We start from the raw sequence: 22465 nt of genomic DNA, 5'->3' as shown, positions 1-22465 counted from the left end.
AGTGCAGTGGCCAGATCTCAGCTCACTGCAAGCTCCGCCTCCCGGGTTCACGCCATTCTCCTGCCTCAGCCTCCTGAGTAGCTCGGACTACAGGCGACCGCCACCTAGCCCAGCTAGTTTTTTGTATTTTTTAGTAGAGATGGGGTTTCACCATGTTAACCAGGGTGGTCTCGATCTCCTGAACTCGTGATCCACCCGCCTCGGCCTCCCAAAGTGCTGGGATTACAGGCCTGAGCCACCGCGCCCAGCCGATGATTCATATTTTAAAGGATTTTCTACAGGTTTCCTTTACATGAGTTTCCATAATGAATTTAAAGCATGATTCTATGTACAAAAATTATATTTCAATCTTACCTATCAAGAAGCCATCTAATTTTAATTAAAAAGATAGAAAATGAATTTAATTAAGACTAAGTTGTAATAGGTTCCATGAAGAGATAGCAATATTGTAGAAGAAAAGTAAAATTACAATCTATTAGTGGAGATAAAACTAACATATTACAAATATGCAAACATGTCAGAAAGAGTCAAGCATAAAGCGTATGTTTAATGCTAAACAACCCCGAAGTAGGAGAATCAAAGGAACAATTTCAAAACTTTTGCAACAATCATAGGTAAAATGATAATTGTTCACATGCCAAGTGAATGGGGAAAGGATGTCAATTCTGACAAGCTCAACACCACCAATTAATTTCTTCGCTTCAGTTGCCCCCACTTCCCTTAACCTTTAGTCATATTTAGTTTTTTCTGCAGTTTCCACATCTACTGTGCAAAAATTAGATTCCAAAAGAAAGCTACAAAAAAAGGACATATTGGAAGCTTTAAGAATAAGACCAAGCACTAGGGAGCAGAAAGCTTCAAAATTTAATGATTTGGCCAGGCATGGTGGCTCAGGCCTGTATCCCAGCACTTTGGGAGGCTGAGGTGAGAAGATTGCTTGAGCACAGTAGTTCAATACCAGTCTGGACAATATAGTAAGACCTCATCTCTGCAAAAAATTTAAAAAGTAGCCAGGCATGGTGGTGCACACCTGTAGTCCCTACTTGGTAGGCTGAGGTAGGAACATCGTTTGAGCCCAGGAGGTCAAGGCTGCAGTAAGCTATGATCATGCCACTGCACCACAGCCTGGGTAACACAGTGAGACCCTGTCTAAAACAAAACAAAACAAAAAAAACAGTGATTTGTATACCTTTATCTTTGTCATAGGATATTATAAGTATACAAAGATATGAAAATTTAGGCAACCTTTAAATTTTCTTTTCTTTTCTTTTTTTTTTTTTTTTTTTTTTTTTTTTGAGACGGAGTCTCGCTCTGCCGCCCAGGCTGGAGTGCAGTGGCCGGATCTCAGCTCACTGCAAGCTCCGCCTCCCGGGTTCACGCCATTCTCCTGCCTCAGCCTCCTGAGCAGCTGGGACTACAGGCGCCCGCCTTGTCGCCCGGCTAGTTTTTTGTATTTTAGTAGAGACGGGGTTTCACCATGTTAGCCAGGATGGTCTCGATCTCCTGACCTCGTGATCCGCCCGTCTCGGCCTCCCAAAGTGCTGGGATTACAGGCTTGAGCCACCGCGCCCGGCCTAAATTTTTCTGTTCTGAAAAAATTACAAGATAGTACAAGGAAGACTCTGGTATACTCTTCAACCAAATCCATCAATTAATAACACTTGTTGTATTTGCTATATTAATCTCATTATCTATTTACTTGAACCATTTGAAAGTAATTTGAGGCATCATTTCCCTCTACCCCTAAATAGAGAAATATCTCTGAGATATTGAGAGACCACACAGACCACCACAATAAAGTAGTGCAATAAACCCAGTGACACAAAAGTTTTGGTTCCCAGTGCATATAAAAGTTATGTTTATATAAAACTGTAGTCTGTTGAGTGTGCAATAGCATTATGTCTAAAAAAAGATATATCTTAATTTTAAAATACTTTATTGCTAAAAAATGTTAATCATCTGAGCCTTTGGCGAGTCATAATCTTTTTGCTGGTAGAGGGTCTTACCGCAATTTAACAGTTGCTGCTCGAACAGGATGGTAGTTACTGAAGGTTAGGGTGGCTGCGGCAATTTTCTAAAGTAAGATAGCAATGAAGTTTGACACACTGATCGACTCTTTCACAAAGATTTTTCCATGGCATATGATGCTGTTTGATAACATCTTGCCACAGTAGAACTTTCTTTCAAAACTGGAGTCAATCTTCTCAAACTCTACCATTGCTTTATCAACTAAGTTTATGTAATATTCTAAATCCTTTGTTGTCTTTTAATAATGATCACAGCATCTTCACTAGGAGCAGATTCCACCTCAAGAAATCAATTGCTTTCCTCATTCATAAGAAGCAACTCCTCATCTATTCAATCCATTCAAGTTTGGCTTTTTTTCTCTTCTTTTTTTCTTTTTTGAGCTGGAATCTCGCTTTGTTGCCCAGGCTGAAGTGCAATGGCACGATCTCAGCTCACTGCAACCTCTGCCTCCCGGGTTCCAACAATTCTCCTGCCTCAGCCTCCTGAGTAGCTGGGATTACAGACGCATGCCACCACGCCCAGCTAATTTTTGTATTTTTAGTAGAGACGAGAGTTTGCCACATTGGCCAGGTTGGTCTTGAACTCCTGACCTCAGGTGATCCACCCACCTCGGCCTCCCAAAGTGCTGGGATTACAGGCATGAGCCACCGCACCCAGCCTCTATTCAAGTTTTATCATGAGATTGCAGCAACAATTTAGTCACATTTTCAGGCTTCACTTCTAATTTCAGTTCTCTCACTATTTCCACCATAGCTGCAGGAGAGGAAGAGAGATGGGGAAACAGCAACCAGTCAGAATACCTACATGTATTGATTACATTTGCCATCTTATATGGGCATGACTGGTGGCACCCCAAAACAATTACAATAGTAAAATAAAGATTACTTATCTGCCGGGCATGGTGGCTCACTCTTGTAATCTCAACACTTTGGGAGGCCAAAGCAAGGAGACTGATTGAGCACAGAAGTTCAAGACCAGCCTGGGCAATATGGCAAAATCCTGTTTCTACAAAAAAAATACAAAAATTAGCCAGGTGTGGTGGCACACACCTGTAGTCCCAGCTACTCAGGAGGCCAGGGTTGGGGGATTGCTTGAACCCAGGCGGTGGAGGCTGCAGTGAGCCATCATCCTGTCATTGCACTCCAGTCTGGGTGACACAGTGAGATGCTGCCTCAACAAACAAAAATTACTGATCACAGCTCACCATAACAGATATAACAATAATAAAAAAGTTTGAAATATCATAGGAATTATCAAAATGTGACAGAAAGAAACAAGGTGAATACATGCTGTTGGAAAAATGGCACCAAGAGACTTGCTCAAGGATTGATACAAATCTTCAATTCATTTTTTAAAACGCAATATCTGAGAAGCACAAGAAAGCAAAGTGTAATAATACAAAGCATGCAGACAGGTGCCATGGCTCACGCCTGTAATCCCAGCACTTTGGGAAGCCGAGGTGGGTGGATCACGAGGTCAGGAGTTCGAGACCAGCCTGGCTAAGATGGTGAAACCCCGCCTCTACTAAAAATACAAAAATTAGCTACTCGGGAGGCTGAGGCAGGAGAATCGCTTGAACACAGGAGGCAGAGTTTGCACTGAGCCGCATTGCACCACTGCACTCTAGCCTGGGTGACAGAGCAAGACTCCATCTCAAAAAATAAATAAATAAATAAATAAAGGAAAACAATACAAAGCATGCTTATCCTTCAACGTGTATTTCCTAAAGACAAAGACATTGTCTTATATGACCATAATACAATTATCCAAATTGAAAAATTTAATATGATTACAATATCATCTAATATACTGTCCATTTTTAAATTTTGCCAGTTGTTACAATAATGTTCTTCATAGTTATTTCTCCCTTAATCCAGGATCCCATCCAGGACCACTCATAGATTTAGTTGCCATATCTCTTTAGTCTCCTTTAATCTGCCACAAACCCTTAGTCTTTGTCTTTCGTAACGTTAATACTTTTGAATAATTTATGGGCCAGTCATCTAGCGATGTCTACAAACGCAACTCAAGTGGTTTTTTTTCATGAATACTACATTATGCTGTGTCCTTGTCAGGGTATCATATTAATAGGCATATGATATTGGCTTCTCCTATAACTGTGATGTTAATCTCGATTCTTTGGTTATGATGGTGTACACCAAATTTCTCTATTGTAAACTTTCTTTTTTTTTTTTTTTTTGAGACAGAGTCTTGCTCTGTTGCCCAGGCTGGAGTGCAGTGGTGGGCTGACAGTTCACTGCAGCCTCGAACTCCTGTGACTCAAGCAATCGTCCCATCTCAGCCTCCCGAATAGCTGGGACCACAGGTGCTGCCACTACATTTGGCGAATTTTTTGTATTTTTTATAGAGATGGGGTTTCTTCATGTTGCCCAGGCTGGTCTCCAACTCCTGGGTTAAAGTGATTCTCCTGCTTCAGCCTTACAAAGTGCTGGATTACAGGCATGAGTCACCATGCCTGGCCTTGTAAACTATTTCTTTTAATCTTTGTAAGTAATATATAATTTATGGGGAGTTATTTTGAGACAATGTAAATATCTTGTTCCTCATCACATGTTTACCTCCTAGTTTTAGTACCTTTTGATGATTCTTGCCTAAATCAGTTATTAGAATATAGTTCATATATGATAAAATTCATTAAAGCATATAGTAATTCAGTGGTTTTTGCATATTCATACGGATGTGTAATCATCACCACTAATTCCAGAGCATTTTATCACCCCAAAATGAAACCCTTCACCTGTTAGCAGTCATTTCCCCACTTCCCCCAGCCTCTGGAGACCAATAATCTACTTTTTATCTCTATGGATTTGCCTATTTCAGACATTCTATATAAATGCAATCATACACTATGTGGTCCTTTGTGTCTAATTTCTTTCACTTAATATGTTCTCACGGTTCATCCATGTTGTAGTTCTTATTGATATTTTACACCTTTTTATTTGCCTAAATCAATCATTTCTACGATTCCTGAAAAATGGTGCTAGTCTAACTACATTATTTCCGTCTACACTTATTAGGCAACATCTTTATTATCCTTTGTCAGGAAGCCCTTTAAGAAAACTGCACAGTGAAGTTCATTTTAATAGATAGGGTTTCCTTGCTCTCAAGCAGTTACTAATCTTAGACAAAAGGGTTAGGATGACCACCTTTCTTGGGGTTTACATGATCTTCCCTGACTTCCACTTGAAAGGTACCCTGTGAGTCCTCTCCGCCTGTTATCCCACAGGCTCCTCCCCACTCCTCCAGGTACCCCTTCCCCGGCGGCTGCAGGAGGAGGAAGTGACGCACAGGAAGTGTCCCTGTTCCCCTTGCAGTGGGGGTAAGGAATCAAACCCCCAAAATGGCGGCGGCGGCGGAGGACCGGATGGCAGAGGAAGGAGGCGGCAGCCACGGCGACGGCGGCTCCTCTTTGGCCTCCGGCTCTACCCAGCGACAGCCCCCACCGCCCCCGCCACAGCACCCACAACCGGGGTCCCAGGCGCTGCCAGCCCCGGCGCTGGCTCCGGACCAGCTGCCTCAAAACAACACGCTTGTGGCGCTGCCCATCGTAGCCATCGAGAACATCCTCAGCTTTATGTCCTACGACGAAATTAGCCAGCTCCGCCTGGTGAGGCCCCCGGACAACTCCTGCCTCCCTCTCCCCCCGGCCGAGGTCTGGGAGGGGAGGAGAAGAGAGCGCGTTCCCCGGGGAGGGATCCCCTCGCGAGCCCCAGCCGGCTATAGATCCGGGAGGGCGCCGCTCCGGTTCCGAACTCCCCTTTGGCGTCAGTCAGCAGGAGTGGGCTGGTTTCCAGTTGCGTCCTAGCTGCGGAGCTGGGGTTACTTCTTGAGGGAACTTCGCCCTGGGGGCTCCTTGCCTCCCGCCCGGAAGCGGGCCCTCTACGGGAGGGGTAGCGGAATTGGTCTTTCCACCTTCCGCCTGGCCTGAGAGTGGACCCGGAGAGGTCATGTCGCCTGCCTTTTGTATGCCGCTTCCAGCCCCCGGCCTGGGTTGGGGGAGAAAACTCAGAAGTAGGCAGATGACCCCAGCCAGGCTTGGTTTATCTTGCAAGAATAACGTATTGTTCCCCACCCCAACCACCCAAGTTTCCTTGTTCGAGAAGATTGAGTAGAGTAGGGTGGCTCAGCTGCCCCAAACCGGGTAGCGGTTCCGAAGAATTCAAACGTGTTTACTTAGCGTTAGCCCCAGCGCCTTAGTTGACCACTAAAGTAGAGCCTTGGGAAATGACCATTCCTGCTTTGCCTCATCCTAACGCTTCCCACCGTAGTGAAGCAACTTACCCCTTGACGGGTTTTTTCTCTTTTGCAATTTATTTTTAACTAGTGATTTACGCCCACCCACCTGCTTTAGGAGAGGTTTCTTTATACCTTAAAATCACAATAGTTCAGTCCATGATTTTTAAAAATAATGAATTTGCCATTGGGCTTTTACTTCACTCCCGAGGTATGACTGAAGGTGTGGTGAATGTTAGTTCAGTTAGATATTTTGCTGCCTTTCAGTGAATGTATCTTTAAGTGGTAAATAAATGGAAGGAGGTGGACATTTTGAAATGATTGCAAACCGATTCTATGGAGAAGCTAAATCTGTGCTGGGAATTGTTTTTAAGAGGACAAAGGCATATCTCTGAATGTGCTGTGTATAACATTTTCTTATTACTCAATATGCTATATTGTAGGCTTACTCCTCCAGTTTCAAGTGGATTATAATTGCATTTTTAAAAGAAATCATAACTTATTTGTAAAAGAGAGCTTATAAATATTAATTCAAACTGATGACCAATTTTTTTTCTAGTCAACACAGCAGTTCAACCATGCCAGTCTGCAGGATGGAAAATTTCTTCAGCTGAAAATAGATATTTCACAATTGATTGCCTCTGAATTTCCAGAACATTTTCATCCTAGAACTTCATTTAGAATCTTAAATATTCCTTCAGATTTTTACAAATGATGGCGTTTAATCAAAATTCGCGCTGTACATTCATGGTGTTGGGGAAATTGGGCATATAACATTTGTTTGAATTGAACCATTCAACTAGACAATGGCTTGGTAAAGCTTGGAATATTCACAGTTCTGTTTTGTAAGTGTTGAGAAAAACGGAGTTTTGTTTGTTTGTTGATCATATTACTGTTTAAAAAAAATGTAAAGTTGTAGGGGGAGCAGGGGAACCAGTCTGTCCTAACCAGAGTTAAAACATCCCACAATTTATGAATAAATGACATCTCTGTCAGGTGAGATATTCAGCTGCATTCTTAATTTTTAAGCAGTTCTCTGGCCTTTTAAGGTTATAAATTTATAATTTCAAACTCAGATTTTTCATAAGGAGTCCCTTCAGTACCATTGCCCACCCCAGGAAAAGATTCTGCCCCGTTCTACATCTGCAAATATGATTTTTCAGTGATGGGGAACTGTTTTTCTTTACTTAAGACTAATGGATAATTCTTGAATAGATTAAATGGATAATCTTTTGTGGGGATTTGGAAGTGTCTTTGCTTGGAAGGTACAATTCAGGTAACGTTATAAAAGAAAGATGTTCTTTCTTGCCACTAGGTGTCAGCATTAATTTAATTATGATCTTTTCTGAACTTGGCAGTCAAGAGAGTGCCTAGGTGTACTGTACATGCCTTCTTAAGTAGCCATTTATACCTAAAGAATCGTTTGCAAAAAATCAAGGGACTTTAGTATATGCTGCTATCTGACATATAAGTTACATAGTTCTCTTCATTGTAAGTTTATTTTTTAGTGGAATTAAGGCTGGATATGCTTTGAAGGGGGTAATATTAAGAACAGAATTAGTTTTCATAAAGCTAAATGTCAGCTATTAGGTAGCTAGTGAGCTAATTTATATATTGTTCAGGGACTTTTTTTCTTCCTTCTCAGTTTACTTGTCTTATTGGGACCTCAGTTACAACTATGCTTAGCACCTAATGTAGACAACAGGTACACAATCCATGTACTTATTACTCTGCATTTTCTTTAAAAGTTTTGCTCTAGGCTGAAATTGCTACAATAACATTTTTCGGTTATTTGTACTGTTTAGTTGATAATAATCTTTGTTTCCTCTTACCATGAATAACTGATTTCCAAGGGACTGTGTGAATGCCTTTTTAAATTGGATTTTTGGCTGGGCATGGTGGCTCACGCCTGTAATGCCAGCACTTTGGGAGGCTGAGGTGGGCGGATCACCTGAGGTCAGGAGTTCAAGACCAGCTGGCCAACGTGGTAAAACCCCATCTTTATAAAAATACAAAAATTAGCCAGGCGTGATGGTGGGTACCTGTAATCCCAGCTGCTCGGGAGACTGATGTGGGAGAATCTCTTGAACCCGGGAGGCGGGGGTTGTAGTGAGCCGAGATCGCAATCTCATGTGATTTTTTTTTTTTTTTTTTTTTTTTTTGTGACAAGTTTGGGCTCTGTCACCCAGGCTGGAAGTGGCAGTGGTGGGCCATCCGCTCACTGCAACCTCCACCTCGCCAGGTGAAGTGGATTCTCCTGCCTCAGCCTCCTGAGTAGCTGGAGCTACAGGCGCACGCCACCTATGGCCCTGCTAATTTTGTATTTGTAGAGATGGGGTTTCACCATGTTCCCAAGCTGGTCCTTGAACTCCTGACTCAGGCATCCACCCACCTAGGCCTGGATTTTTTTTATTTCAATTTTATTTATTTTTTTGGCCTTGACTATTGATGCAGAAGATGTATCATGATCTGGTGGTTTCACAGAAATTACTCCTTAAATATTTGACTCCTCCAGTGTAAAATTATTTGGCCTAACACAACCTTTGAAATGACAAAACATGCTTTGAGTTGTTTTCCAGTAAAACAGGACAAATTTGTGCTGATGCAGCGTTAGTAGTGTCACCAGGGGGGCCCCTTGGCAGGTGGTGAGAGACTTTGAGAACAAATGGCAAAGGTTAAGAAGTGAGAGACTGGCCGAGTGCGGTGGCTCAACAGCAAGTAATCCCAGCACTTGGGAGGCACGTGGGCGGATCACTTGAGTTCAGGAATTCGATACCAGCCTGGCCAACATGGTGAAACCCCCCATCACGACCAAAAATATAAAAAATTGGCCGGTGTTGGTGGCACCATCTGTAATTCCCAGCTACTCAGGAGGCGGAGGCAGGAGAATCACTTGAACCCAGGCGGAGGCTGCAGTGAAATGAAGATGGTTGCCACTGCACTCCAGCCTGGGTGACAGAGCGAAATTCCCTGTTTCAAAAAAAGAAAAAAAAGAAAGTGAGATCCTACCTTCAGGAGGCAGATCAGAGCCCTAACTTTGAACCTATGAACTTTTGCTCATGAGCATTATATTTCACTGCGGAAAACAATGTATAGGGGAGCTTTTTAAATTATTTATTGATTTTTACTTTTTTGAGACAGGATCTCCCTCTGTGCCCAGGCTGGAATGCAGCGGCGCGATCACAGCTCACTGAAGCCCTTGGAGTTTGTGTATTTTTTGTGGAGATGAGGTTCTCAATGTTGCCCAGGCTGGTCTTAAAGTTTAAACTCCTGTGCTCAAGTGGTCCGCCCACCTCAGCCCTTCCAAAATGCTGGGATTAAGATGATGAGCCGCCTGCACAGTATAAAAAGGGGAAAATTTTTTTCTATTTATTTAATAAAATATAAAAGGAAAAATTAATCGTGTTTCAAACACTTGGGGAGCATCCATATACATTTTACCTGCCCTACAGGAGGCTTTTAAAGATGTTTTAGAGAGATACTGTCAATTTTTTTTCCTCTGCGGTTCAACTTGGAGCCTCTTATTTTAATGAAATCTCTTAGTGTTTCAGAACTTTGAATTTGACTTAAAGGTTAAGTAGAATCTTGCTTATTTTTCTGGAATGAATTTCCAGTCAGCGCAAAATACATAAATGCGTGCTCGTGCTTTTGTCTCAAGATATTTCTCTGGAGCACTTTAGCTAATTAAATCTGTTACCTATTTATAGTTCCTTTCGCATCTTTTCTTCAAATATGTTAGAAAATTTTAGTTATAGAGTGGGTTGGTTGGTAGGAAATATGAAGGAAAATGAAGAACCATTACTTCTTTTTTTGTTTTGTTTTAAGTAGGCAAGCTGTCTTCATTGTATCTCACTCTGCGCAAGAGTTCTGTTTTTTTGGTCTGAAGACACCTTTACACTTTTAAAAGTTATTGAAGACCCAGAGAACTTACCTTGGAAAATTCTAGAAAACACAAGAATACACAGAACATATTCCATTAGCTGTCAGAACAATAATGTCAGCACATGTCATATTGCTTCTGGAAAATTCCACAGGATACTTGTGAGAGAATGAGTGGAAAAGGCAAATAACTTCTTGGTACTCTGAGAATCTGAGAATAGTTTGGTCTTGCAAACCTCCTGAAATGGTCTCCGGGACCCTGGGGATCTCCCACTGCCCAGACCACACTTTAAGGACCACTGCTCTGTATTGCTATATTCCAGAGAATACACTCTATTGCTGATTTTTTGTTTTTTTCTCCTACTGTCTCTTCAGGCTGTTGATTTTATTAATGAGTGCATAAGTACAGGTAAGAAATTATAATCTCTTGGGGGCAGTTCATTCTTCCTGTTCTCACAAAGTAAAGAGGTTCAGTCAGTAACTCTGTCCACTGGATCGTCATCAAGAAAAAATATACGTACCTTCCTTGAGCACACTTACACAGCACCAGGATAACAAATGCAAAGATGGTAAATATGAGTGTTGAGGTTAATTAGGACTTAATCAGGAAAGACTTCCTCAAGATAATAAGTTTTTATCCAGTTAATAAAGGTAGAAGAAGAGCATTCCCAGCAGAAAAAAACGATGTGTAAAGTAATGAAGTGATTGGAGAAGAATGACTTAGAGGGATTCAGATAAGCTTGAATTTGGATATGTGAAATTGTAAATGTTCTAGATTAGTGGTCAACCGTCCTCCTATCCCCCCAGCTTTTTTATTTCACAGACCAGTCCGATTTAAGAAACTGTTTTTGAGAACCTCCAGGGTTGACAGCTTTCGGTGGGTGGAGCAAATAAGGGCATTTTAAAAAACAAAACAATTTCCATCTCTTATCATCATTTCTTAAAAGACGCCAGATATATCTGCATACCTTGATAAACTGAGTAGTATGGATTCTTACAAGATTGAAGAAGATACTATGTTAACAGGATGAGCTGTGCATATAAATCCAGCTTCCTAATTTTTGAGATTGGGAGCAAAAGATAACCTTTAATAGAGATTTTCCTTAAACACCTATTTCTAGCATCTTGTACTTAAGATTGATTGAAACAAACATCAAGCTCTTCAGTTTCCTGAATATCTTGGGCCTCTTCAAACACATGCTTTTTCCTGTTTTCCCTCTCCTAGAAAATATTTGTACCTTTGGCATATACTTCTTTCTATAATTCTTCTCTGAAGTTTATGTAGGTAATATTTCTAAGTTTCCATTGCATCATTTTTGCACTTACTACATTGGAATTATCATTGTGTAAGATGAACAGAGAAACTAAATATTTATTTATTTATTCTGTCTTCATCTTACACAATGATGAATACATTTTAAAACTGGGTTCCAGCTGGGCACAGTGGTTCATGCCTGTAATCCTAACACTTTAGGAGACCCAGGTGAGTGGATCACTTGAGCCCAGGAGGCTGAGGTGGGAGGATTGCCTGAGCCCCAGGGAGGTGGAAGCCTCAGTGAGCCGTGATCGTGCCACTGCATTCCAGCCTGGGCAACAGAGGGAGAGCCTGTCTTAAAAAAAAAAAAAAATTGGCTTCCATTACAGTATTTCCTTAATTCTAAGATATAAGAGTTTCATATTTAACTTTTTTGAAATCAATGCATCTTGATCAATTTGTATGTATATTATCGTGGTGGTACCTTTTTTGTCCCCAGAAAAGTTGTTATTAAGTTGGTAACATGTCTCTAAGTCTCTACAGCGTCTTAAAATTGAAGGAGTTGAGCATACCGTATTTCAAGGCATCCAAGAAAAAAATGCCACCAATTGTAATTCTAAGACATTATGTATCGTAGGTCTATTCCACTGTCAGATGTTTAAAAATGTGCATCTTAGAAACAGTTAAAACTTAAAGAAATAAAAATTTAAAAAAAATAGTTAAGACAAGGCTGGGCATGGTGGCTCATGCCTGTAATCTCAGCACTTTGGGAGGCTGAGACGAGTAGATCACCTGAGGTCAGGAGTTCGACACCAGCCTGACCAACATGGTGAAAGCCCGTCTCTACTAAAAACACAAAAAATTACCCGGGAGTGGTGGCGGGCGCCTATAATGCCAACTACTTGGGAGGCTGAGGCAGGAGAATCACTTGAACCCGGGAGGCGAAGGTTGCAGTGAGTGGAGATCACTGCATTCCAGCCTGGGCAAAGAGAGTGAAACTCCATCTCAAACAAAAAGGACTTGATATTAAAGATTAAACAGGAAAATCACGTTTCACAAATGTATAGCCTGTGTGTCTTGCATTATTAAGAAGGACCATGGTAGCACAACAATTCTAAAAACAAAGAAAATTTTTCTTTACTGACCTCAACCAAGAAAACTACATTTATTCTCTTATAGTAGAACAGCAAGTAACAGGAGCCCAAACTATATATCTTTGTTCTTCAGTGATTTATTCTGTTCATTCCCTTTTGTCTTTATGGTATATACTTTTCCTAATCTTTCAATGCCCTGATAGTTTTTAACATAGTCATCATCTTTAGGCTCCATATATTAGGCTTCAGGATTTTATGTTACTGTCTTGGGTAAATTGCCAAATTGCTAGGATTTTTGTTTGGTTGTCGTCACTGAGGAAATAAAATTTCTTCCCTTTAGCTTTGGGAAATTATTAAAATATGCCTAAATTTAGAGCTACACTTTAAATGAGATAATTTGAGTTATAAGTTAGCATACATTATCAGCAGCTATCATTAAATTGCTTGCCCTGGGGCAATTTAGTATATTTCTTTTTTCCAGATGTGACTTCTTTCTGAACCCTAAACAAAAGATGTGTGATCTCTTGGTTTTTTGTTTTATTTTTGAGATGGAGTCTCGCTCTGTCACCCAGGCTGGAGTGCAGTGGCGCGATCTCGGCTCACTGCAACCTTCACCTCTCAGGTTCCAGTGACCCTCCTGCCTCAGCCTCCCGAGTAGCTAGGATTACAGGCGCCTGCCACCATGCCTGGCTAATTTTTGTATTTTTAGTAGAGATGAGATTTCACCACTTTGACCAGGCTGGTCTCGAACTCCTGACCTCAGCTGATGTGCCTTGCCGAAAGATATATGATCTTTTGTGTTTTTGTGCTATTTGTTAGTCAGTGCTCCTTGAACATTTGAACATACAGGAAAACTACCACATTAAATACTGTTCTTTCCTTACAATATTGCCTAATGTTTAAAATAATTTTTCTTTTTTTTTTCTTTTGGGATGAGGTCTTGCTATGTTGCCCAGAATAGAGTAGTGCAAGTGTGATCATCATACACTACAGCCTCAAACTCCTGGGCCCTAGTGATCCTCCCACCTCAGCTTCCCAAGTAGCTGGGAAGCTAGAACTAAAGGCCCATGCCTCTGCACCTGGCTATGCTTAAAATCTTTTTGATGTTGGCTTGTGTAGTGTTATTCTAATTTGTCTGTCTTTGTGACCTCCTATTCTCTAATCTTTTTATCAGCTTTTAATTATAAATGTCAGTTGAGGCTCCGTTTATAGGCCTTTTTTTTCTTGTCTTTCACTTCATTTGGGGTCCATGTACATTTATTTCACTATCTCAAGTGAAATTTCCAGAACCATCTCTTTAGTCCTGGTAAGATAGTGCTTGCAGAAAATAACCAAAAGATGGGTAGTCTTTTCTTTTCTTTTCTTTTCTTCTTTTTTATTTATTAAGTCCAACTTCTGCGGAAGGGTGGTCATTCTCTTTTTTTTTTTTTTTTTTTCTGACACGGAATCTCGTTCTGTCATCCAGATAGGAGTGCATTGGTGCGATCTCAGCCCACTGCAACCTCCACCTTCCTGGTTCAAGCGATTCTCCTGCCTCAGCCTCCCAAGTAGCTGGAATTACAGGCGCCTGCCACCACACCCAGCTAATTTGTATATGGGGGTTCATCATGTTGGACAGGCTGGTCTTGAACTGCTGACCTCAAGTGATCTGCCCACCTCGGTCTCCCAAAGTGCTGGGATTACAGGCGTGAGCCACTGCTCCTGGCCATTCATTCTCTTTTTAAAGTTACTTACCTGATTTCTCAACTCAAAACATGGGAAATTTTATTCCTCTCAGCTTGGCCCACACATCTCACATGTCTTCGGAAGTGGTTTGCTCACTAACGGTTTGTTCATTCTAGACTTTGTGCCTTTGCATACACCATTACATCTAACTTAGCATTCTTTGCCCTCTCCTCCTTCAAAGCCTGATTCAAATCTTCTGTCATATGAAATCTTCCTTAGTTGGGCCTATCTGGTTATTTATTCTTACTCTCATCATCCAGTCAGTACTTAAATACTTATGCTAGTCAGCACTCATATTCATTTGAGTTTATAGGTTATTGAAAGATATCTAAACCCTAGAAGTTAGCTAGATCCAGTGCAGCAAAACTAGTAAAATAATTTTGACTGAACCTTGAAAATTGTTACAGCAGTGATTGACTTTAATTTTTGTCTTTGTAAATATATTGCTAATAAAAATTATTTCTCTCAGAAATTATCAACAAGGTTGTAGAGTCTACAGAGACAAGAAGTGTTTTTCTACAAGGTTGTGTTACAGGGTACCTCAGTTTATTTTTAAATCCACTATCTACTCATCTGATGATTTAATGTATCAAATAGGCTGGGTGCAGTGCTCAACGCCTGTGATCCCAGCACTTCTGGAGGCCAAGGCAGGGAGATCACTTGAGGTCAGGAGTTCAAGACTAGGCTAACCAACATAGTGAAGCCCTGTCTCTACTAAAAATAGGAAAAATTAGCCAGGTGTGGTGGCAGGCATCTGTAATCTCAGCTACTTGGGAGGCTGAAGCAGGAGAATCGCTTGAACCCAGGAGATGGAGGTGGCAGTGAGCCGAGATCACGCCACTGCACTCCAGCCTGGGCAACAGAGCGAGACTCCCTCTAAAAATAAATAAATAAGTAAAATAAAATATCAAATAGTTTTAACAACAAAACATAGTTTTTATAGTCCCCAGTTTTATTCCCCAGAGGCACCACTTTCAAGTCTTTTGGCTGATTTTCTTCTATTTGATATTGTCTGTTAACTTCCTAATAAGTTGAGAAGTTAGCCCTGTTTCCCTCATTTCACACACATAGACACTCCCTTTTCTTTCCTTCAATAACATAATAAAAGTTTTTTTTTTCCCCACATGAAGTTCAGTACTGGTGTTTGTGGTCATGTGATTATTCAGGATTGGAGCACTGGTTCTCAAAGTGTTGTCCAGAAACCCCAGAGAGGTTTCCAAGATCCTGTCACAGGGTCCATAAGTTCTAAAGTATTTTTTTTTATATAGTACTAAGGTTTTATTTATGTTTGGCATGCTCATTTTTTCCACAATTATACATGGAGTTTTCCAGTAGCCACGTGACATTTGATGACGTGATGGCATCACACTGATAGCTAATGAAACGTGCACTTGTGTGTTCTTGTGTTTTCCAGAATTTTCTGAGGTAAGAATACCTCAGTTGATTGAATGCAGAGACAGGTATGAAAGTTGACCTGTGTTATATTAAACCACATATCAAAAAGCCTTTCAGAAATGTAAAATAAGGCTAATCACTAAATGTTTTGTTTTGGAAAAAAGTTACTTTTCATTAAAAGCAGTTACATATGTTGATATGCACTGGGTTTATGTCTTTTTTTTTTCAGTAGACACTGAGCAAATACTGATAACTGGTTTAGTTTAGTTAGAAATAGATTCTACTGTATTTTAACATATTGGCCAGGCAGGGTGGCTCACACCTGTAATCCCCACACTTTGGGAGGCCAAGGTGGGTGGATCACCTGAGGCCAGGAGTTCAAGATCAGCCTGGCCAACATGGTGAAACCCCATCTCTACTTAGAATGCAAAAATTAGCTGGGCGTGGTGGCCCGTAACTGTAATCCCAGCTACTCGGGAGGCTGAGGCAGAAGAATCACTTGAACCCGGGAGACGGAGGTTGCAGTGAACCAAGATCACGCCACTGCACTTCAACCTGGGTGACAGAGTGAAACTCTGTCTGAAAAGCAAACAAACAAACATTACTTATTAGAAATTACTGGCCAGGCGCGGTGGCTGACACCTTTAATCCGGGCACTTTGGGAGGCCGAGGCTGGCAAATCACAAGGTCAGGAGATCGAGACCATCCTGGCTAACGTGGTGAAACCCCGTCTCTACTAAAAATATAAAAAATTAGCCGGTCTTGGTGGCGGGCGTCTGTAGTCCCAGCTCAAGAGGCTGAGACAGAAGAATGGCGTGAACCCGGAAGGGGGAGTTTGCAGTGAGCCAACATTGCGCCACTGCACTCAAGCCTGGGCGACAGAGCGAGACTCTGTCTCAAAAAAAAGAAAAAGAAAAAAGAAATTACTTTGTACTTAAAGTTTATTGTGCTTTAAATATCTGGTTTTATTATGAGAATATTAAAGCCTTCTTGAGCTTCAACCCAGTTTGCCAGAATTTTTGTCAGCCCTATGTTCTCAGGAGAAAACAACTTACATCAAGAGTTTCATCAGCATTTCGTTTCAACAAACATTTGTTGATCATTTGTGCTTGGATGAGATGGAAAGAAGCATAAGACAGCTCCTAACTATCCATATCTTGTACTGCAACATCTACCCCATATGGTGAGAATTAACCTTAGGTTGATGACTCAGTTGCTGCAGAATCCTTGAACCTGGGAGGCGGAGGTTGCACTGATCATGCCACTGCACTCCAGCCTGAGCAACAAAGTGAGACTGTCTCAAAAAAAAAAAAGGTACATACAGCAAACTGAGGAACGATAGTAGGATACAGAGAGCTTTAAGCCGTCAGTTATGAGTCTCTGTTAATTGTCTGTTATTAATTTGGTTATTGATTTTTGTTGTTCTTTTTTCTCCCTGTAGGTTTGTAAAAGAATGGACTTGGTCTGCCAGAGAATGTTGAATCAGGGATTTCTTAAAGTGGAGAGGTACCATAATCTATGTCAGAAACAAGTTAAAGCACAACTCCCAAGGTATGTTGTGGGTGGCAATGACAATGATATACAGCTGGTTTTGTTTGTTTCTTGACTTCTTTTTTTCAGTCTCATGGTTTATATATTGCTTTCCAAGTTTTTATAGCAAAGGGCACAAAGATCACAATGTGATTTCTGCAGTGGTTTGTCCATTCTCACCGTTTCTGAGCAACATTTTACTGGAGGTTCTAGCCAGAGAAAATAGGCAAGAAAATGAAATATAAGGCATTCAAATGGGAAAAGAAGAAGTAGAACTCTGTGTTCACAGATGATATGATCTTGTGGATAAGGAGTGCACTAATTGATTGTTAAAGCTAGTAAACCAGTTCAGCAAGGATATGGGATATAAAAATAATATACAGAAATCAATTATGTTTATATACACTCGCAATGAACAATCCAAAAGGAAGTTCAACACATTGTATCATAGTTTCAAAAGAATAGAATACTTAGTAATACATATAACAAAAACACAAGACTTGTATACTAAAAACTACAAACACCATTGAAAGAAATTAAAGAAGACTTAAATAAGTGGAAAGGCATTCTGTGTTCATGGATTCGAAGACTTCATATTGTTAAGATAACAATACTCTTCAGATTGATCTACACATTCAGTGTGATAGGGGTTGACAATAAGGTACAATATGTTTTGTTTGTTTCTTGACTTCTTTTTTTTTTTGTAACCCCTAGCAAAAAATTCCAGTGTCTTTTTTTTTTTTTTTTTTTTTTTTGAGAACGGAGTCTCGGCTCTGTCGGCCCAAACTGGGTGGCAGTGGCCGGATCTCAGCTCAACTGCACAGCTGCCGCCTCCCGGGTTCATGCAATTCTCCTGCCTCAGCCTCCCAAGTAGCTGGGACTAACGCAGCCCCGCCACGTCGCCCCGACTAGTTTATTTGTAATTTTAGTAGAGACGGGGTTTTTACGCATGTTAGGGCCAGGATGGTGCTCGATCTCCCTGACCGGGTCTCTGTGATCCGCCCGTCTCCGGCGCTCCCAGAAGTGGGCTGGGATTACAGGCCTTGGAGCCACGCGGCCCCGGCCGAAATAAAAAAAAAAAAAAAGAAAAAAAAACAAAAAAAAAAAAAAAAAAAAAAAAAACGCCCGGCCCAGCTGTCTTTTTTTTTTTTTCCAAAACTTGATACACTGATCCTAAAATTCCTGTGGAAATACAAGAATGTGACAATAACCAAAGCAATTTTGAAAAAGGAGAGGAGTATTGGAGGACTAACACTTCCCACTTTCAAAACTTAGTACAAAGCTATAGTAATCAAAACAGTATGGCACTAGCATAAGGATAGACTTGTAGATCAAAGAAATAGAGGCAAGAGTCTGGATAATAAACGTTATATTTTTAATCAGTTGATTTTAACAAGAATGTCAAGATAATTCAATGCGGTGAGAATAGTGTTTTCAACAAATGATACTGGGACAACTAGTTTTCTTCATGAAAACGAATGAAGTTGGACTTCTTCCTCATACTGTAAATCAAAGTTAACTCAAAAGGGATCATAGACCTAAGTGTAAATGTCAGCACTATATATAACTCTTAGAAGAAAACATAGTAGTAAGTCTTCATGAACTTGGATTAGGCAGTGACACCAAAAGCACAAGTAGCAAAAGAAAAAATTAGGCGAATTGGACTTAAAATTTAAAACTTTTGTGGCTCAAAAGACACCATTAAGAAAATGAAAAGACACGCCACAAAATGAGAGAAAACATGCACAAATCGTGTATCCAGATTGTATGAGGAACTCTTACAACTCAACAATAAAAAGACAAACCAGTTTAAAAAAGGGTAAAGGGGCCAGGTGCGGTGGCTCACGCCTGTAATCCCAGCATGTTGGGGGACTGAGGTGGGTGGATCACCTGAGATCAGGAGTTCAAGACCAGCCTGGCCAGCATGGTAAAACCCTGTCTCTACTAAAACTACAAAAACTACCTGGGCGTGGTGGCGGGCGCCTGTAATCCCAGCTACTTGGAGGCTGAGGCAGGAGACTCGCTTGAACCTGGAAGGCGGAGGTTGCAGTGAGCCGAGGTCGCACCACTGCACTCCAGCCTTGGCAACAGAGCGAGACTCTCTCCAAAATAAAGGGCAAAGGATTTGAATAGACACTTCTCCAAAGAAGATACGTAATAGCCAACAAGCACATGAAAGGTGCTCAACATCATTAGTCATCAGGGGAATGCAAATCAAAACCACTACAAGGTTTATATCCACTAGGATGGCTACAATGGAAAAATGTTGGGGAGGATGTAGACAAATTGGAACCTTCATATATCAATGTTGGGAATGTAAAATGGTGCAGTCACTTTAGAAAACAGTGTGGCTTGAGGTCAGCAGATCGAGACCATCCTGGCTAACACAGTGAAACCCGTCTCTACTAAAAATTCAAAAATTAGCCAGGTGCAGTGGCGGGCATCTGTAGTCCCAGCTACACGGGAGGCTGAGGCAGAAGAATGGCGTGAACCCAGGGGGCGGAGCTTGCAGCGAGTGGAGATCCTACCACTGCACTCCAGCCTGGGCGACAGAGCGAGACTCTGTCTCAAAAAAAAAAAAAAAGAAAACAGTGTGGCTATTCTCAGGCCGGATGTGATGGCTCACGTCTGTAATCCCAGCACTTTGGGAGGCCAAGGCAGGTGGATCACCTGAGGTCAGGAGTTCAAGACCAGCCTGGGCAACATGGTGAAACCCCGTCTCTACAAAAATTTGAAAATTAGCCAGGCATGATGTCGAATGCATATAATCCCAGCTTCTGAGGAGGCTGAGGCAGGAGAATTGCTTGAACCCGGGAGGCAGAGGTTGCAGTGAGCCGAGATCGTGCCATTGCATTCCAGCCTGGGCAACAGAGTGAGACTTGGTCTCAAAAAAAAAAAAAAAAGAAAGAAAGAAAACAGTTGGGCTGTTCTCAAAAAGTTAAACAGAGAGTTATTGTCTGAGCCACCAATTTCATTCCTACATAAGTACCCAAAATAAATGAAAACATAATGTTTGCACAAAAACTTGTACACGAACATTTTTAGCAGCATTATTCATAATAGCCAAAAAGTGGAGACAACCCAAGTGTCCGTCAGCTGATGAGTAAACAAAGTGATGATATATCTGTATGATGGAATGTTACTGGGCAATAAAAAGTTACATGCTACAACAAGAATGAACCTTGAAAACTATGCTGAATGAAAGAAGCCAGAAACATAAGGCCACTTTATGATTCCATTTATCTGAAATCTTCAGAATAGGTGGATCCAGAGAAACAGAAAGTAGATTAGTATTGCTAGGGACTGGGAGAATGGGAGTGGCTGATAATGGTTCCAGGAGTTCATTCTGTGGTGATGAAAATATTCTGAAATTAGATAGTGGTGATAGTTGTACAATCCTGTGAATATACTAAACACCACTAAATTGTCCTCTTTAAGATAATTTTATTATGGATAAGTTATTTCTCAAATTGTTAAAAAGTTTAAAGGAGTTAAATTTTATGGTCAAAAGCATATAGTCTCCTGCCTATATTTCTATGTGTAATCCATTCATTTATCTAATTTCTCTGGTTCTAATAGCCATTAGATTTGATAACCAAAAAACCTTTTTTTTTTTTTTTTTTTTTTTTTTGAGATGGTGTCTTGCTCTGTCGCCCAGGCTGGAATGCAGTGGTGCGGTCTTGGCTCACTACAGCCTCCTCCTCCCAGATTCAAGCGAGTCTCCTGCCTCAGCCTCCCAAGTAGCTGGGACTATAGGAGTGTACCATCACGCCTGACTAATTTTTGTATTTTTAGTAGAGACAGGGTTTCACCATGTTGCCCAGCCTGGTCTCAAACTCCTGACCTCAGGTGATCCACCTGCCTCAGCCTCCTAAAGTGCTGGGATTACAGGCGTGAACTTCCAAGCCCGGCCCCAAAAAACCTAATTTAAAAATATGTATATATAATTTGGGTTTTTTTTGTTTGTTTGTTTTCAAATATTTTGTCAGTGAGTACCAGTCCTTGATAAGGATTTCTAGGCATAGTGATTCATTCATCATTACAGTTAAATTATAACCCAATTGTAGATTTCTAAATTAACATGTAAAAAAGTGTTTCATTAAACTATCTTGATTGCTTAATATTTTAGTCCACAATACTGCTTTAATGGTTGCCTTGCTTTTATTATTATTATTATTATAGGAGAGAGTCAGAAAGGAGAAACCATTCATTAGCTCGTCATGCAGACATTCTTGCTGCTGTTGAAACAAGGCTGTCACTATTAAATATGACTTTCATGAAATATGTGGATTCCAATCTCTGTTGCTTCATCCCAGGAAAGGTAAAATAGAATTGCTTGCCTAGAACAGCTGGACTGCCCTACATAAACTTATTATAAAGTTATGAATTTTTAATTTTAGAAATGTTAGAATTGTTTCTACTTCTCTAAATGAGTTTCTACTAATGAATTTGGCTTCTGTACAGTTATTAATAAAAATATGTATCATTTATGTGATCTTTATATTTAAAATTCTAATTATGAAATAGACAGTTGAAACTCTAATATTTAGAGAAGTTTGTTAAGAGTTCATACTCAAGAATAAAATTTGAGGTTTTACTGTTTCGTATGATGCTAGAGATACAGCAATGAACAACATACATATTATCCCTGCCTTCAAGACTGTTAAAATTTTGGGGAGGTGGAATAGGAGGGACAAGCTGGTTTTTGTTTTGTTTGAGAAATGTTTCATAAAGACAACTTTATAAACTTTCAGATTTGACAAGAATAAACAATTGCTATTTACCAATATTCTGAGAACTAAATAGCAGTCCTGTTTAACATAGAAATAAATATATTGTGGCATATTTACCATTACTAAGTTAATAAAAACTCCAACATTCAACACACTACTTATACCTTCAGTAGTACCCTGCTCCTTGAATTAAGTATAAATTGAGATATGTCTGTATCTTTTTATATGGAAGTGGTAGAGATATAATTAAAGGTCATTTTGCTACTTGGTTGTTGCTAGCAAAAGGTTCCCTTAACATGGTTGGAAATAATTAATATCTAGTAAAATTTGAATGTTCTCTTTTTATTTCCAAAGATAATTTACATTGGCAATATTTAATATGTACTTTGTCCATTTTAGTTTTCTTTGACATTTATTTTGGGGAATCACATTTCTTATAATTGTATTTGAAATATTTTTGGTATATCTCGCTTTCTTTGCATTATCCACATTTTCTTTTAAAGATCTTGTTGCATACCAGCACATTACCTACTAATGCTTTTTATAGGGTGCTGTAAGAGGGTGACCAGTTA

At 40.4% G+C, this 22465-nt stretch overlaps 1 protein-coding gene across 1 annotated transcript in view; it reads left to right on the top strand.

Annotated features, from left to right (window-relative positions):
* Positions 1–5344: 5344 nt before the first annotated feature.
* Positions 5345–22465, top strand: part of FBXO28 (F-box protein 28) — a 42162-nt gene continuing 25041 nt past the window's right edge. The window contains exons 1-3 of the mRNA XM_017869948.1: positions 5345–5656; positions 17072–17181; positions 21343–21481. Coding sequence (XP_017725437.1) covers positions 5390–5656; positions 17072–17181; positions 21343–21481 — 516 coding nt within the window. The 5' untranslated portion in view covers positions 5345–5389. The remainder of the gene's footprint in view (positions 5657–17071; positions 17182–21342; positions 21482–22465) is intronic.

Source organism: Rhinopithecus bieti, unplaced genomic scaffold (genome assembly GCF_001698545.2).
Source record: "Rhinopithecus bieti isolate Rb0 unplaced genomic scaffold, ASM169854v2 scaffold_1673, whole genome shotgun sequence".
Classification (NCBI taxonomy): domain Eukaryota; kingdom Metazoa; phylum Chordata; class Mammalia; order Primates; family Cercopithecidae; genus Rhinopithecus; species Rhinopithecus bieti.
Note: the sequence above shows the minus strand (reverse complement) of the source record. Positions and strands in the feature narration are given on the sequence as shown.